This window comes from Hemiscyllium ocellatum, chromosome 3 (genome assembly GCF_020745735.1).
Source record: "Hemiscyllium ocellatum isolate sHemOce1 chromosome 3, sHemOce1.pat.X.cur, whole genome shotgun sequence".
Taxonomy (NCBI): Eukaryota; Metazoa; Chordata; class Chondrichthyes; order Orectolobiformes; family Hemiscylliidae; genus Hemiscyllium; species Hemiscyllium ocellatum.
Genome location: NC_083403.1, coordinates 128,246,211 through 128,261,758, shown reverse-complemented (window position 1 = coordinate 128,261,758; position 15,548 = coordinate 128,246,211). Strand labels below are relative to the sequence as shown.

The following is a 15,548-nucleotide window of genomic DNA, read 5'->3' as shown; positions in this document are numbered from 1 at the left end:
CATCTGGTTGATGCTATCAATGTTTTCCCACATAGCTTCTCAGATGAAAATATTGAATCTGTTCATTCCAAACTTGAATGTAATAAGAACAAAACATAAATAGCTTGAAAAAAGTAAACAAATTTTCCCAATTAAGGCAACATTCCATTTGAGAATATCAAGCATCAACTGCAAGACTTATAAAATTTGTAGTGATTTGATATCAAGTTCCTCAGAGAGATCAATTTCTTGAACATCATATACCGAATACTCTTGGAATTTGTGAATATTTGTCCAGTGCTTGGAGTTTACAAGCAAACAGTATAGGTGATAATTACACAAATTATAAAAACCATTCTCTGGTAAAGGTAAAATTGAAACCACTTTTACTCATGCATGGTTCTGATTGTAGACTTCAGTTAGACTTACAAAGTACTTGCTTACCACCTATTGGTAGGAACACAGAACTGCTGAAAATGTTTTCATTCCCTCAAATGTATTAAGAATATAATAGTCCTGAATTTCCACAAGATCAGTGGCTTTGAGGTCTAGATATGCTAAGTATTAGCCGCCTTTCTCCCAAACATAAAAGCAAAGAATTTAGGATGAGGAAGAGATTCATCAGTAAGCAATTTCTACAATCTTAGCCTACTTAGCAATCAGCAAACTGAATTCCACAAAATCTAGCATCTACATCTGTCAGTGGGGAAAACTGCATCCACTGTGGAAACGGCCTACACCTCCAAAAATTGTACCATCCACCTTTCTTTTATAGGATAAAGTGAGGTCTGCAGATGCTGGAGTATCAGAGCTGAAAATGTGTTGCTGGAAAAGCGCAGCAGGTCAGGCAACATTATGCTCGAAACGTCGAATTTCCTGTTCCTTGGATGCTGCCTGACCTGCTGCGCTTTTCCAGAAACACATTTTCACCTTTCTTTTATACTATATTATAGTGACAATTGATAGAACGTACTTCTTAACTTTTGGTTGGCCTTTGGCGCCAGCTGAACTGGCAAGCAACTTGAGGCTACTGAGTGCACTCCACAACACTTCCCATCCAGTCTAACAATTTTAGAAATAGAGCAAAGGATTCTCATTCACAGCAACATAGTTCCAAGTTAGGAACCTAGTAATAATGATGATCTTAGTGTCTGCTACCTATGTTCTTTCAAATGGTAAGGGTTGTGGATTTGAGAGGCGCAATTGAAGAAACTCAGTCCTGCTCAGTCCTTCATCCTATTCAAATAGAGCTCTAAATAAAAAAAAATTAGAATTGTTGGTGTGTCAGGTTGAGGATTGTGGGTAGAGGGACTTGTAGATGTAGTGATTATGATGAAGTCAGGCAGGTGGATGTCACAGAATATGAGTTCCCTAATTGGGGCTATTAATCTAGTATAATCAGGGAGCCCTGGTTGACAGATAAGAACAGGAGTGTCAAAGCAGGCCTGGGGAGGTTCGGTTGGAGACCTGAAGGCCGGTGACTGTCCTGCAGGAAGGCTAGCCAAGGATGGTCTGATCAGTATGTAGTGTGAACTGGTGTCGTATCTTTTTTTTAGCTATATTGGGTCTGTGTTGTATGCACTGTTGCTCATTTTATTATACTGTCTTGTCTGTGTTTGTTACTGTTACCTTTGCGCGCAAGTGGGACTTGAGGTTTGTCCTCATCTCCCTGAAAACTGGTTGAAGGATGGGGTTTGGGGTTTGGCTTTGATGCCCTTTCCACTGTATAAAGTGTTTTTTTGTGAACTGCTGCTTTCTGTTTATTGTTAACTCTATTTTGTACTGATCAATAAAATTTTTAAAAAAGGAACAAGAGTGGCAGAGGTTCTGTTCACTCTGAAAAGCTGGCTCTGAGGAAGCTGGATCCATTTCAAAGACTCACAGTATAGAAATAAAGGGAGTACTGCCAACTCCTATCCCTGCCCAGAACCGCTGCCAGAGGTTACTGGAGGGATCATCCCCAACTTGATTGGCAGGGTTTTCTCACCTGCTGGAAAGGCAGATAAGTGGATCAGTGGTGAGGCCGTAAGTGGCTGTTAATCACTTAAAAGCCTTAACTGGTAATGGATTGAACCTTGTCACACAAAACTTATTTGCTTCATTGGTAAGAAGAGGCTGAGCATCTCTCTGAGGCCATTTTCTATTTGTCCTTCTCACCACCTACAGAAAGTGGAAAACTGCCCTTTTTCCCCACTATCTGACTTTCACCACTATTTCTCTGTTAAATACTATCAGTTGACATGTAATTGTCCCCCATGCAATATAAAGTTCAATTCATGAACATTAGAAAATTAACCATTAGCACAACTCTGGATAACCCAATGCTGAATATAGGAAGTTACTGTTGCTTTACACCTTGTATTTCCAGAGAACAGACTGAGTCAACATTGATAATTGGCACCTAACTGTGATCAAAGTGTTATTAAAGAAAAAGTTGCTTCATATTTGAAAAGACCCAAGTTGAATAACTTGAAGGAAGCCCTCATCTCTGTTGAGGGCAACTTGACTACAAATTCTTATTTATCCAGTTAAGGACAGTAACCAGATTGCAACCTAAGTACTGTTGTTGCACTCCTAATGAAAGTGCCTCATGGCATTGCTGCCTTTCCTGCTGCTGGACCACCAGCAGTAGTCTTACTGCACTGGTAGCCAGCATTGAACAGACCTCCTGACATTGGACCCCAGCTGCCATCTCTAATTGACAAAAAGGTGCCCCTCCGAAATATCACATCTGATGTACCATCACATTCAAATCTGGGTTCTCAAACCAAAACTGAATCTGCCATCTGAAACACAAGCCAACTGCAAACATTGGCCTGTGATCTGCCTTGATATTCTTTCTTCTTACTAACTGAATAAATATACAAGATTAAGGTATTAAGGTAGCCAAGTTCCAAGGTCTGGATGGGATCTATCCCAGCTTACTGAGGGAAGCGAGAGAGGAAATAGTTGGGGCTTTAACAAATATCTTTGCAGCATCCTTGAACATGGGGTGTGTAACCGGAGGACTGGAGAATTGCCAGTGTTTTCCCCTTGTTTAAGAATGGTAGCAGGGATAATCCAGGTAATTAAAGACTGGTGAGCCTGATGTCAGGGGTAGGGAAACTGCTGCAGAAGATACTGAGGGATAGAATCTATTTACATTTGGAAGAAAATGGGCTTCTCAGTGATAGGCAGTCTGGTTTTGTGCACGGAAGTTCATGTCTTACCAACTTAATAGAATTCTTTGAGGAAGTGACAAAGTGATTGATGAGGAAAGGGCTGTAGATGTCATATACATGGACTTCAGGAGGGTGTTTGATAAGGTCCCCCATGGTACAGAACTGGTGGGCAGCAGGAGACAGAGTAGTAATGGAAGGGGAGTTTCTCAAAGTGGAGAACTGTGACCAGTGGTGTTCCACAGGAATCTGTGTTGGACCACTATTCTTTGTGATATACATAAATGATCTGGAGGAAGGTATAGGTGGTCTGATTAGCAAATTTTCAGATGACGCTAAGATTGGTGGATTATCAGGTAGTGAAGGTGACTGTCAGAGAATGCAGCAGAATATAGATAGATTGGAAAGTTGGACAGAAAGATGGCAGAAGGAGTTTAATCCGGGCAATGCAAGGTGATGCATTTTGGAAGATCCAATTCAAGAGCAAACTACATGTCAAATGGAAAAGCCCTGGGGAAAATTGAAGTCTAGAGAGATCTGGGTGTTCAGGTCCATTGTCCCCGAAGGTGGCAACGCAGGTCGATAGAGTGGTCAAGAAGGCATATGGCATGCTGATTGTGGGATCACTTTGCCCTATCTATTGCATGCTATCTCGAATGTTTGGCACACAGGTAGTCCTGTGTTGTAAACTCACCAGGTTGGCATCTCACTTACGAGTATTCCAGGTGAATGTCCCAGCCTGTCCTCCTGTAGTCTTCACTGAATTGGGCTGATGCCCCAGATTGATGTTAACAGGATGGCACGTTGAGACAGTAGTGATCACTTCTGCCTCACAGAACCAGGACTTGGGTTTGATTCCAGTCTTGGATGACTGTGGAGTTTCCACATTCTCCCAGTGTTTGTCTGGATTTCCAACAGATGCTCTGGCTTCCTTCCACAGTCCATAGATGTGTGGATTTGCTGGATTGACCATGCTAAACTGCCTACAGTGTACAGGATTGTGTAGACTAGATGGGTTAGCTATGGGAAATGTGAGATTATGCAGACAGGTTGGGGGTCTGCGGAGAGGTGTAGCAGTGAGATGCTCTTCAAAGGGTCAGTGCAGACATTAATTGGTTGAATGGCCTCTATATGTACTATAGGGTTTCTGTTATTCTAACAGAATGAAGGGTAATCCAGGCTAGAAGGTTGCAAACAAGGGATAAATTAAATTTTGCTACCAACCTAGCTGTGGCTGACACTTTCAAAACATAATGAATATGGGACTGTTAGTGAATAGGAAGGCAGCTTGAGGTTTTTAGTATCACTAGTTTGATCCTGTAGAACCTGGACTGAAAGAGGCAGTCTGCACTGTAGCCTCTCTTTCTCTTCCTGTTCCTCCATTCCTGTTATGGTATCTCCTCCTCTTTAGCTTTTACTTTTATGATAAAGGCCATTAATTAATAATGACCACACTGTGGTACTTACTACTCTCTATTCAGTTGAGTACTGCAAGGTTCTCCACAGCAGTCCTGGTAATGGAAAGAGTGTTTGAGGATGTCGGCAATGTGTTCTATTATGATCCCTGTGGAAATATGACTCTCACTGTAGCACTACTATTTGTGTGCACCTTGAATCCTTATGTGACTACATAGCATCTAAGAAAATGACCTAATTTAAATCTCACTATGTTTATTGCCTCCTCCCACGAGGAGGATAGATATTTGAAGCAATAATCAATGAAGTAACTAAATACCTTCTAAGTACAATCTAACTAATTCGTGGTTGCTTATCCTGGGATGGTTGTCTCACAGTGGTAAATTACTTCATTAGTAATGCAGACTTTGGGGCCACAAGTTCAAATTCCAGCAAGGACATTTAAGAATGGCCAACAAATGCAAGCCTTGATGGTGACACCCATATCCCAAATCAAATATAAATAAAAACCATGTGCTGTACAATGTGATTCATCTTCTAATGTAAGGAAAAGTCATAACCATTGAAGACTCTACAGGCATTGGTCTTTGCTATAAGTTATTTACAAATACATTTATGTAAGCAAACATGGCAGAAGTTGAAGACTATATTACCTAGAGCTTAAATAGACCGAAGTATGCAATTTAAATAACTCAAAAGCATGTTAAAAATATAGATGTTAGGAAAATATGCATTTCTTAAGGAATGAGAGAACAATGTGGGCATTCAAATAGTCACCAATGCAGAAGAGTTGTGTCATGAGATAGGACAGTTTCAATGAACTACAAATCCATTTATATCTCAGAAAAATGTTTTTGTACGGCATGTAAATAACAATACAACACAAACATATGGAATAAAAGATTAACCAGATTAATACTCGAGCTAAATCCACTCAGCTAGTATCTGCCTGCCAAATTTTCTCTAAAACTGGGGTTGGAAGGGGATGAATGAAATGTCTCTTTGAGGCTAATTTTATTTCTAGGTAACCTTACTAAAGTCAGATCTGAGCCAGATATGAGGGCTGAATTAACAGCGGGGCTCAGGGTGCTTTTCAGTTGATTCCACATTAACTTACCAACAGGTAGGGTCATCCTGATGTGAAGATTAGAGTGGTGCTGGAAAAGCACAGCAAGTCAGGCAGCATCTGAGGAGCAAGAAAATCAATGTTTCGGGCAAAAGCTCTTCATCAGGAATGAGACTGGGAGCCTCCCAGGTGGAGAGAAAGAGAGGAGGGAGTGGGGAGAAGGTAGCTGAGAGTGCAATAGGTGGGTGGAGGTGGGAGTAAAGGTGTTAGGTCAGAGAGGAGCGTGGAGCGGATGTGGGAAGGAAGATTGAAAGGTGGGACAGGTTATGAGAATGGTGCTGAGCTGGAAGGTTGGAACTGGGGTAAGGTTGGGGGGGGGGGTGGAAATGAAGAAACTGATGAAGTCCACATTGATGCCCTGGGGTTGAAGGGTTCTGAGGCGGAACATAACACAAGGCCTTCCTCCTCCAGGCATTGGGTGGTAAAGGACTGGCAATGGAGGAGGCCCAGGACTTGCATGTTCTCAGCAGAGTGGGAGTGGGAGTTGAAATGTTCAATCACGGGGCAATGGGGTTGATTAGTGCGGGTGTCCTGGAGATGTTCTCTGCATCGCTCTGCGAGTAGGTGTCCAGTCTCTCCAGTGTACAGGAGACCGCATTGGGAGCAACAGATACAATAAATGACATGGAAGTGCAGGTGAAACTTTGATAGTTGGGGAAGGCTCCTTTGGGGCCTTGGATAGAGGTGAGGGGGGAGGTGTGGGCACAATTCCTGCAGTGCAACCCCTGCAGTGGCAGGGGAAGGTGCCGGGAGAGGAGGATGGGTTGTTTTTTGGGGGGGGGGGGGGGGGTTGGGTAATCAGAGAGGGAACAGTCTTTACGGAAAACAGATATGGGTGGGGAGAGAAATATATCTCTGGTGGTGGGGTCCATTTGTAGGTGGCGGAAATGACGACAGGTGATGTGATGTATGCAGAGATTGGTAGGATGGAAGTTGAAGACCAGGGGGTTCTGTCCTTGTTGCAGTTGGAGGGATAGGGTTCAAGGGCGGAGGTGCAGGACGTAGATGAGATGCATTGGAAGGCATCTTCAACCACGTGGGAGGGGAACCAGCAATCTTTAAAGAAGGAGGCCATCTGGTGAGTTCTGTGGTGGAACTGGTCCTCCTGGGAACAGATGCGGCGGAGGCAGAGGGATTGGGAATAAAGCATAGCATTTTTGCAGGAGGCGGGGTGGGAGGAGGCGTAATCCAGGTAAATGTGGGAGTCAGTGGGTTTGTGTGTGAAGCTTTATCAGTGGTTTGTTCTCTGTTTGATTTAGAAAGATAATGAATGTTAATACCATTATACACATCGGATCTTTAAACATGCCAACCTGCATGGAAGTTGTCAGAAACAGGTGAGCATTATGAGTAAAGATCTACAGTTCACAAACCGGGCAAATGAGAATTCTACTCATGTATAATCTTCAATAGATTAGCTTAAGCGTCTTAACCATGGTCAACATAACATAACACTTGACTCAGCTGACCAAAAACAAAATGTTCGAGAATTGTACAAGATCTTTAATATCTGTCGCATGGAACAGTTTTAGAATTGCTTTGTCCATAATACAATGCCCCCTGAAGAAAAATGAGAACTTGATTTTTTTCTACTTTGCATCTGAATCCTAAGTTCCAGGCACAAAGCAAGATGTAAACATCTGCTTGAAAGTTCAGTTTGAGAAGTACATTTAAAATCTGTTCAATGGTCATTGTTCATGTAAAACTGATTAAAACATCAAAACAGAAGCATCTGGTCAGGTTTGCACCTCTTCCTACTTTCCTGGGGTTCTCCAAACTTCCCGTATGACAGGGCTTGCCTTGATGCACAGACAAACATAGAAACTGGATTGAGAGAGATATTATAGAGCCTATTGCTTTACTTTCCACCTGACAGGCCAATAGATTCCCCTTTACACAAGTGGTAAAAAATAAATCTTGTTAGTTGTGCTGGTCTCCTTTACATGAAAGGAGTTGAGAGAAACTGGTAGGGAAATTAGAATGGTTGGAGAACAAGATGAATACAAGGCACTGACAAGGCGTGAATTCTCAATGTTTTCAGTCAAACAAACAGTTTCAATGAAATAACAACATCAGACGTACGTATGATTGCACCCACTTACATCAATGGTGCTAGCTGCAGCAACTTCATCAAGATGTTTAAAAAGTGCATTTAGCACATCTCGGAGTCGCTTCATGGTTTTTTTATTTGGTTGTAGAAGCATGGCTTGGAAGTTAACAGGAAGCCCATATCTGGAAAAGTTGCAATGTTAATATAATAATCAATATCACTGATTATATTTGTTTATCTAACATCATGTGTTACTAGGTTGTAAAGAATAGTTTGAAGTTTTCATATGTTATCAAACAAATTTTGAATATCTAAAAATCATTGGCCCATTAATTTGCAGTACAAAATTTAAAATAATTTCAAACATTTCTGATTTAAAAAACAATGTGAAGTTGAGTTGGCTTATCATTTTAAATCCAAATGCGTTCATTTTGTCCTTTCCACCCATTCCCCTTGCCATTCTCTCTGCAGATGCGGCCTGATCTATTTCGTATTTCCAGCAACTTCTGCTTTTATTGTTCAGGTTTTGGAATCTAAACAGAAGTTGGCACCACTGTGTCACATGTGCAAATTGAGAGCTTTGTGGATAATACTTCTCTAGATGTGGTTACCCTGCACCCTAATGCAGATAGAGATTGAATAGGTGACTATGAAACATGAACAAACAGACAGGTCGTGCAGCAGTTCCTGAGTCCAACCTGTATTTAAATATTGTTGAGAATCATGGTTCATCTGAAGAGTGTAGCCAGAGCCAAGGAGGGCACAAGAAAGAGCTGAAGAGCAATAATGATGTTATTGAATAAGGGGATAGGTAGGTGTTTCTGTGGCCGCTGATGTCAATCCTGGATGATGTGCCTTGCTGGCATTTAGGCTGAGGATATCACTCAACAACTGATGAGCACCCTATGGTGGAGGGGGAGCAGCAAGCAGTTGTGGTCCGTATTAGTAACAGTAATATAGGCAGAGAGAGGATGTAATCCTGCAATTAGAATTTAAGGATCTTAGGAAATTAGTGCGCAGGATCTCAGTGGTAGTAATATCTGGTGCATGTTGACTTCCAGGAGACATTAAATAAAGTGCCACTCAACAGACACGAGAATTAAGTTACAGTGCCTGAAATAAAGATAATAGAAACATGAATGCAAAATTGGATGAGTGATAGGAAACTAGAGAGTAGTGATTAATGGATGTTTTTGAGTTAGAGGAAGGTTTTTAGTGGAATTCCCCACAGGTTGTTGTTAAGATTCTTGCTCTTCTTGATGTATGTTGATGACTTAGCTCTTGTGTACAGAACACAATTTCAAAGAAAGCAGATGATAGAAATCTTGAAAGTAACGTGAGTGACAAGGAGGATAGTGTAAGTATATAGGCAGTTTGATGGAATGAGTGATAAGTGGCAGATGAAATTCAATGCAGAGTGATTAAAATGTTTCATTGTGGTAGAAAGAGTGATGAGAGAAGATATAAGACAGAAGGTACAATTTTAAAGGGAGTGCAGAAGCAGATGTAAATGTGTGTATAAGTCACAGAAGGTGGTTAATCATATTGAGAGACCAATTACTAAAGCTGGCAATACCGTCAGCTTTAATAATAGGGGTATGGAGAACAAAAGCAAGTAGTTATACAGAGACACAGTCGACCACAACTAGGGTGGTGTGTCCAATTATAGGCACCACACTTAATAAAGACAGGACAGCATTACAATGATTCACAACATGATTCAAGGAATGAGGAACTTAAGTTACATAAATAAATTGGAAAAGGACTGTTTTCTTTGGAGAAGACTGAGAGGAGGTTTTAGTCATGAGGGGTCAGGTCTAAGTTGATCAAATGGTAACTTACAAAAGAAACAATGACAAGAAAAAAAGAAATGTCTTCATACAACAAGTGGTTGGAACCTGGAATGTACTGCATGAGAGTGCTGGAGAAGGTTCAATTGCAGCACTCAAAAGGAAATTGGATTGTTACGTGAAAAGTAAAACTGTTTGAGGCTACCAGAAAAGGTGGGGAGCGGTATTAGAGCTGGTGTGGAGACAAAAGACCAAATGTCCTCCTTTTGTGTTGTATCAAATCTATGGTTCCATGGTTTGTGGTTTCCAATATCAGAAGTATTTTGCTTATATTGATTGTGGGTTGAGGCATATTAGAATACAGAATTAGGAGAAAATACTAGAAGTACAAATTATGCCAGCAATATTGGAAATTAATAAAAACAGTTTAATCCATGAGTTATTGTCATGAAAAGTGCACAATTCATATGTATATAATTGATTAAAGTGAAGAAGAATTGGCAAAGCACAAAAGTGTAATCATTCTAACAATATTACAAAAATGGCAGCTCATTGATGTAATGGCATGTGAACAGAAGAGCTTTAAATTTCAATCTGGTAGCCCAGTGCATGGTTCACAAAAGGTGAGTTTGCAGAGACAGCAAATATTTAAGAAAGCTAAGAAAATGTTATCAATTATTGTGCAGGTAATGAGCATAAAATCACAGTTCATGCTTCAGTTATACAGGTGATTGGTGAGACAACATATGAAGTACTGTGTACAGTATTGGTCTCCTTATTTAAGGAAGGATGTAAATAAATTGGAAGCAGTTCAGAGAAGGTTTACCAAACTAATATCTGGAATGGATGAGTTATTTTATAATGAAAAGTTAGTCTAGAATTGTATCCATTGGAGTACAGAAGGGTTATTGGCAGTGATTGAAGTAATTGAGATCCTGAGGGATCTGGACACAGTAGATGTAGAAAAGATGTTCACTCTTGTGAGAGAATCTAGAACTAGAGGTGACTACTAATAATAAGCAGCTACTCATTTAAGACAGACATAAGGAGAATTTTTTTTTCTCATAGAAGTTTATGAGTCTTTGGAACTCTCTTCCTCGAAAGGATTTAAAAACATTTTTTTTAATGCAGATATGGATAGATTCTTGATAAACAAGAGGATGAAAGGGAGGCAGGATTATGGAAAGATCTGATCAGCCATAATCTATCTGAATGGTGAAGCAGGTTCAATGGCCAAATAGCCACCTTCTGCTTCTAATTCTATACTGTCATACAATCATAGAGGTTTACAGCATAGAAACAGACCCTTCGGTCCAACTCATCCACACTGATCTGATATTCTAACCTAATCTAGTCCCATTTGCCAGCACTTGGCTTATATGCCCCTAAACCCTTCCTATTCATATACCCATCCAGATGCCTTTTAAATGGTGTAATTGTACCAGCCTCCACCACTTTCTCTGGCAGCTTATTCATGCACATGCACCATCCTCTGTGTGAAAACGTTGCCCCTTAGGTCCCTTATATATCTTTCCCCTCTCACCCTGAACCTATGCCCTGTAGTTCTGGACTCCCCCATACCAGGGAAAAAAGCCTTGTCCATTTATCCAATCATACCCCTCGAGATTTTATAAACCTCTGTGAGGTCACCTCTTAGCCTCCGATGCTCCAGGAAAAATAGCCTCAGGCAATTCAGCCTCTCCCTGTTGTTCAAATCCTTCAACCCTGGCAACATCTTGTAAATATTTTCCGAACCCTTTCACATTTCACAACATGCTTTCAATAGGAGGAAGGCCAGAATTGCACGCAATATTCCAAAAGTGGCCTAACCAATGTCCTGTACAGCTGCAAATTGAAATTTTGTCAGACAAGATCTTGGAAATAGGAGTGCCGACCTATCTAGATTCCAGTAATTTTGGCATAAATAATCATGGGAGAGGAATTTCCAAGATGATTTCATAAGTTTAGGTGTACCACAATTCCCACTGTCCAAAGATTAATCATAAGCACGCATGTTGGTAAAAGCTGGTGTAGATAAATATATATGATTTGGATAGCTATAAGGCAAGGAGAAAGAAGATATGGGACAGAATTTTCTCGTCCCTGTAAGTGATAAGAAAGGTGGTGAGAAGTGCAAATAATTGTACAGTTCTGAGGAAGGGTCACTGGACTTGAAACATTAACTCTGATTTCTCTCCACAGATGCTGCCAGAGCTGCTGAGCTTTTCCAGCAATTTCTGTTCTTGTTTCTGATTTATAGCATCCATAGTTCTTTCGGTTTTAAATAATTGTGTAAGTTGACACCCTGCCTGTGCTTCACAATTAACTTCTGGGTTGGAAGACTCCTGGAAATCTTTCTAGACCCACCATCAATTAAGGTCCTCTAAGTGGTTAATCAACAACACCCAAAACGACCAACTCAATTAACTTTGTTCCATTGTAGCAATGAAGAGTGGCAGTCTTCCTGACTGGGAAAACAAGGTGGCCTGCCCCCTCAACTGGGGAGAATGGGGGCATGGATGGGAGTGAAGTATGGCCACTGAAAACCAACCAACCCCCGCCCTGACATCCACTCCCATAACTCCCATCCCACAATCCTCCTCAAAATAACCTTCCACAGTCCAGGTCTTCATTGCCGCTATCAGCCAGTGTCCTAGATCATTTAGAACTAAGATAAGGAGAAATTTTCTATGCTATGAAATACTCGGTTGACGAATATGTTCGGACGTGAGCTTTACAGATTTTTGATATTAAAGGTAGTTGAGGGATATGGACAAAGCTAGAAAGTTTTGATGTACAAGTTCAACCATGATCTTAATGTAGCAAACCTAATGGGCCCTATAGCCTAATCCTTATGTTCTTAGACACAGCTGTTTGAATAGCAGCAAGAAGGCTGAGAATTTATCAGGCAGGCTGTAACAGAGCTTTGACTTCTTTTTCAGGAAAGCCTTCATGTTGCATGTATGATCTGCACAACATGGTAGCAGCTTTAAAAGCCACTTTGTCTGTTTGGTTTTAGTCTCTTCAAGATACTCTTAGAAATCTGCAGTGTCTGTTAGTTTGCCATCCATTGATATATTAAAGAGCTCACAGATGCATTATTCATCAGTGTAAATTATTTCATTTTAGTAATAAAATTGTTATTGTTATTGAATGTCTTCTTGAAAATCCAGGTACATTATATTTCCTGGTTCCAACTTATCTATCTTGTTAGTTATACACACAAAAAATTATATTAGATTTAATTATCACCATTCCCTTTTCATGAAAGGGTACTGACCAAGCCTAATCACACTGTGATTTTCCAAGACCCTTGTTGCCGTGCCCTTCCACATTTTCTCTTTTGCTGATACAGGCTAACTGTCCCATAGTTCCTGGTTTTCTCACAGTCTGGTAGATCCACAAAGATGCAAAGCAGCAGAATACTAATGGTGTACCATGTATGTTACCTGAATTACATGAAATGCTTTTCTTTCTTGTTGTCTTAAATCACTAAGTTGTTGTTAATTTTATTAGACTCAGTTGACTGTGGTGAATAAACGGCAGTCTCTTTGACAATGCAAGTTGAGCTTGTGGGTTAGCAATGTGTATTATATTGGAATAAACGGTGCAATTTACAAGCAATTACGCTAGAAAAATACAGGCAATGAATCTCATGAATATCCTCAATGCTGAGGCAATCAGACTCAATGTCCACTTCACAACAATTTAGAAACCAACAGTGTGGGCTCTGGAACTGACATTGAATAAATAATTGTTCAATTACATGTAGTGCAGGTAATTTCTAGACTACGGTTACAGTGTCTAAATTGAATTACTTTCAGTGATTTGTAGAGATAAAACAAATGTTACATACCTAAGGACAGATTCAACGAAGACTCTCAAAGCTTTTATGTGAATCCAGGCAATATATGCTTCGCTAAAATTAACTTTTAGCCAACGCAGCAAAGGACCCTGGGAATTAAATTAATATACAATTGAACAATACATTTTGGTCAGTACATTTTGGTTTTGTCTGAGATAAATGTATATTTGTCACAATTTATTTGTCACAATGTATTTATATGCTAGCTTTGTCTAAGGAATTTTAGCTACTCATACTTCAGTCAGCAGAGACTGAGGTCGTGTACCCTAATGCCCCATGCTGATCAGTTCACTGGACACTCAATGATTTTTTTGTGCATGTTTTTTATGATGGGTGGGGATAAGGAGAAAGGCAATGAAAGGTATCATGTCAAAAAAAAATTGTAAACGCCTAATAAACAGATTAATTCAAAGATTTAAGATTCTTTCTGCATAATTTGTTCTGCTATAAAACCTGTTCTTCTAAGTATTAAAACAATTACACTATTATTGTACAAATGTGTTCAGCAATTCACCCCAATCAATATAATTGGAATAAGCAGGTGTAGCTGCTTGAGAGGTGCACTATGACTACCCGTGGGCTAAGTTACACATCCCTATCCAGAGAGGTGAAAATACCTCACTGCCAGACAATGTGTACGTGGAAAGGTTCCAGTTCTCAAGGCAGGTTGGAAATGATTTGTCTAAAAACATGATTAGTAATAACTCTAGTTAATCAGACCTTCATCCATTACTGTTCCAACATGTTTTATGCAATGTTGCATGAGAAAAGAATACCAGCATGATCTGCAGTCAATAAAGCCCATCTGGTTTGCAATTGTGAAAGCTGTCACCAGCTATATTTGCTGTTATTGTCACATTTATTTAACAACTTTGGGATAGCTGTAGGGGTTGGGACAGGGTGTACACTCTAATATTCTGGACAGCCTGCTATATTTAGGTTGGGAACTGGGACAGCACCAGAAGCAGCACTGGGGTCTGTGATTTCTGTCCATGGCTGCGGTGATCTATCTTCAAAGGCTGGCGGAGAGCAACATGTTAAAACTTTTAAATAAAGTGACCAATACATTGCACAGTACTACAGGTGAGGTCTCACCAACATAATTGGAGCATAACCTCCTTTTTTGTATTTTTTCACTTTCCCGCACAATAAATGATAACATTTTATTAGCTTTCTGAATTACTTGCAGTGATGTCATCCCAGTTGGGGACAACATTAATGCTGTCTGTGTGTCAGCATTCAAAATACATGTGGGCAACAGGCAAATTTTAAGTCCTCAAATCACCCATATAAATTCATTCAAGGAAATAACTATTCAAAGAAGCGTTGTCCCCGGCAGTTGAATGAAATTGTTGAGCTGCTTCTCCAGTCATAGTCTGGTTTTCCTCTCCTACATTTGTTGCTGATGAGTTCACCTAACCTGTTCTGGGGAAAGGAGGTGGGTTGCCAGGAGCAGAGGGACTGGGGGTCAAGATCCAGGATCCAGCAGTCATTCCACCAAAGCCAGGTAATGAAGCTGGAGTCCAAAGCAGCCATTTTATCAAGGTCACAAAAGGGTAAAAAGACAGTTGTCGACCTCCTGAGTTCAGGGGCTTTGAAGGGAAGAACATTGAAAATTGAAAGGGAATTGGATGGACAGTGAAAGGAGATGGGACACGAAGACTACAGTAGTTTGAGGGAACAGAAGACTGCCAGATTGGGCAGATTGGATGAGAAGGCTGAAAGGGAACAGTGGGATGCTGCAATGCAGTGGAGGGAGACTAGGAGACTGCAGGATGGTTGGGTGGTAGGGGGAATGCCTGGAAAGGGGGCAGATGGAAGAAAGAGAGAGAGAGACAGAAAGACAGAGACAATGTGTGTGGCTTGGGAAGAGGGAGATTGCAAGGGAGGATAGAAGAACAGAGAGGGAGATTTTAAGGGTTGTGAGAGAAAGAGAGCCTTCAATGGAGGGGAAGTTTTAAGGGGTGTAAGAGACACAGTCTTCAGTGGAGGGAAAGAGAACGAGAGATTGTACTGTAGGGAAGAAGAGAAAGATGATGATTAAAATTGGTAATGGGAGGAATGGATGCTACAAAGAAGAGAACAATTTCCAATCTGTCAACAAAGTTACACTCTACTAATTAGGAGCTAGGAAAAGTTGAAATCACTGAGGTAATTTCATTGA

The 15,548-nt window shown here is 40.6% G+C and overlaps 1 protein-coding gene across 2 annotated transcripts in view; it reads right to left on the bottom strand.

Moving 5' to 3' along the window:
- The window catches only part of LOC132834522 (V-type proton ATPase subunit C 1-A-like), a 68,894-nt gene that overhangs the window by 2,975 nt on the left and 50,371 nt on the right, over positions 1-15,548 (bottom strand). For both annotated transcript variants that reach the window (XM_060853445.1, XM_060853450.1), the window contains exons 12-13: positions 13,376-13,473; positions 7,782-7,911 (exon numbers count right to left, since the gene is read on the bottom strand). In XM_060853445.1, the coding sequence (XP_060709428.1) occupies positions 7,782-7,911; positions 13,376-13,473 (228 nt within the window). The remainder of the gene's footprint in view (positions 1-7,781; positions 7,912-13,375; positions 13,474-15,548) is intronic.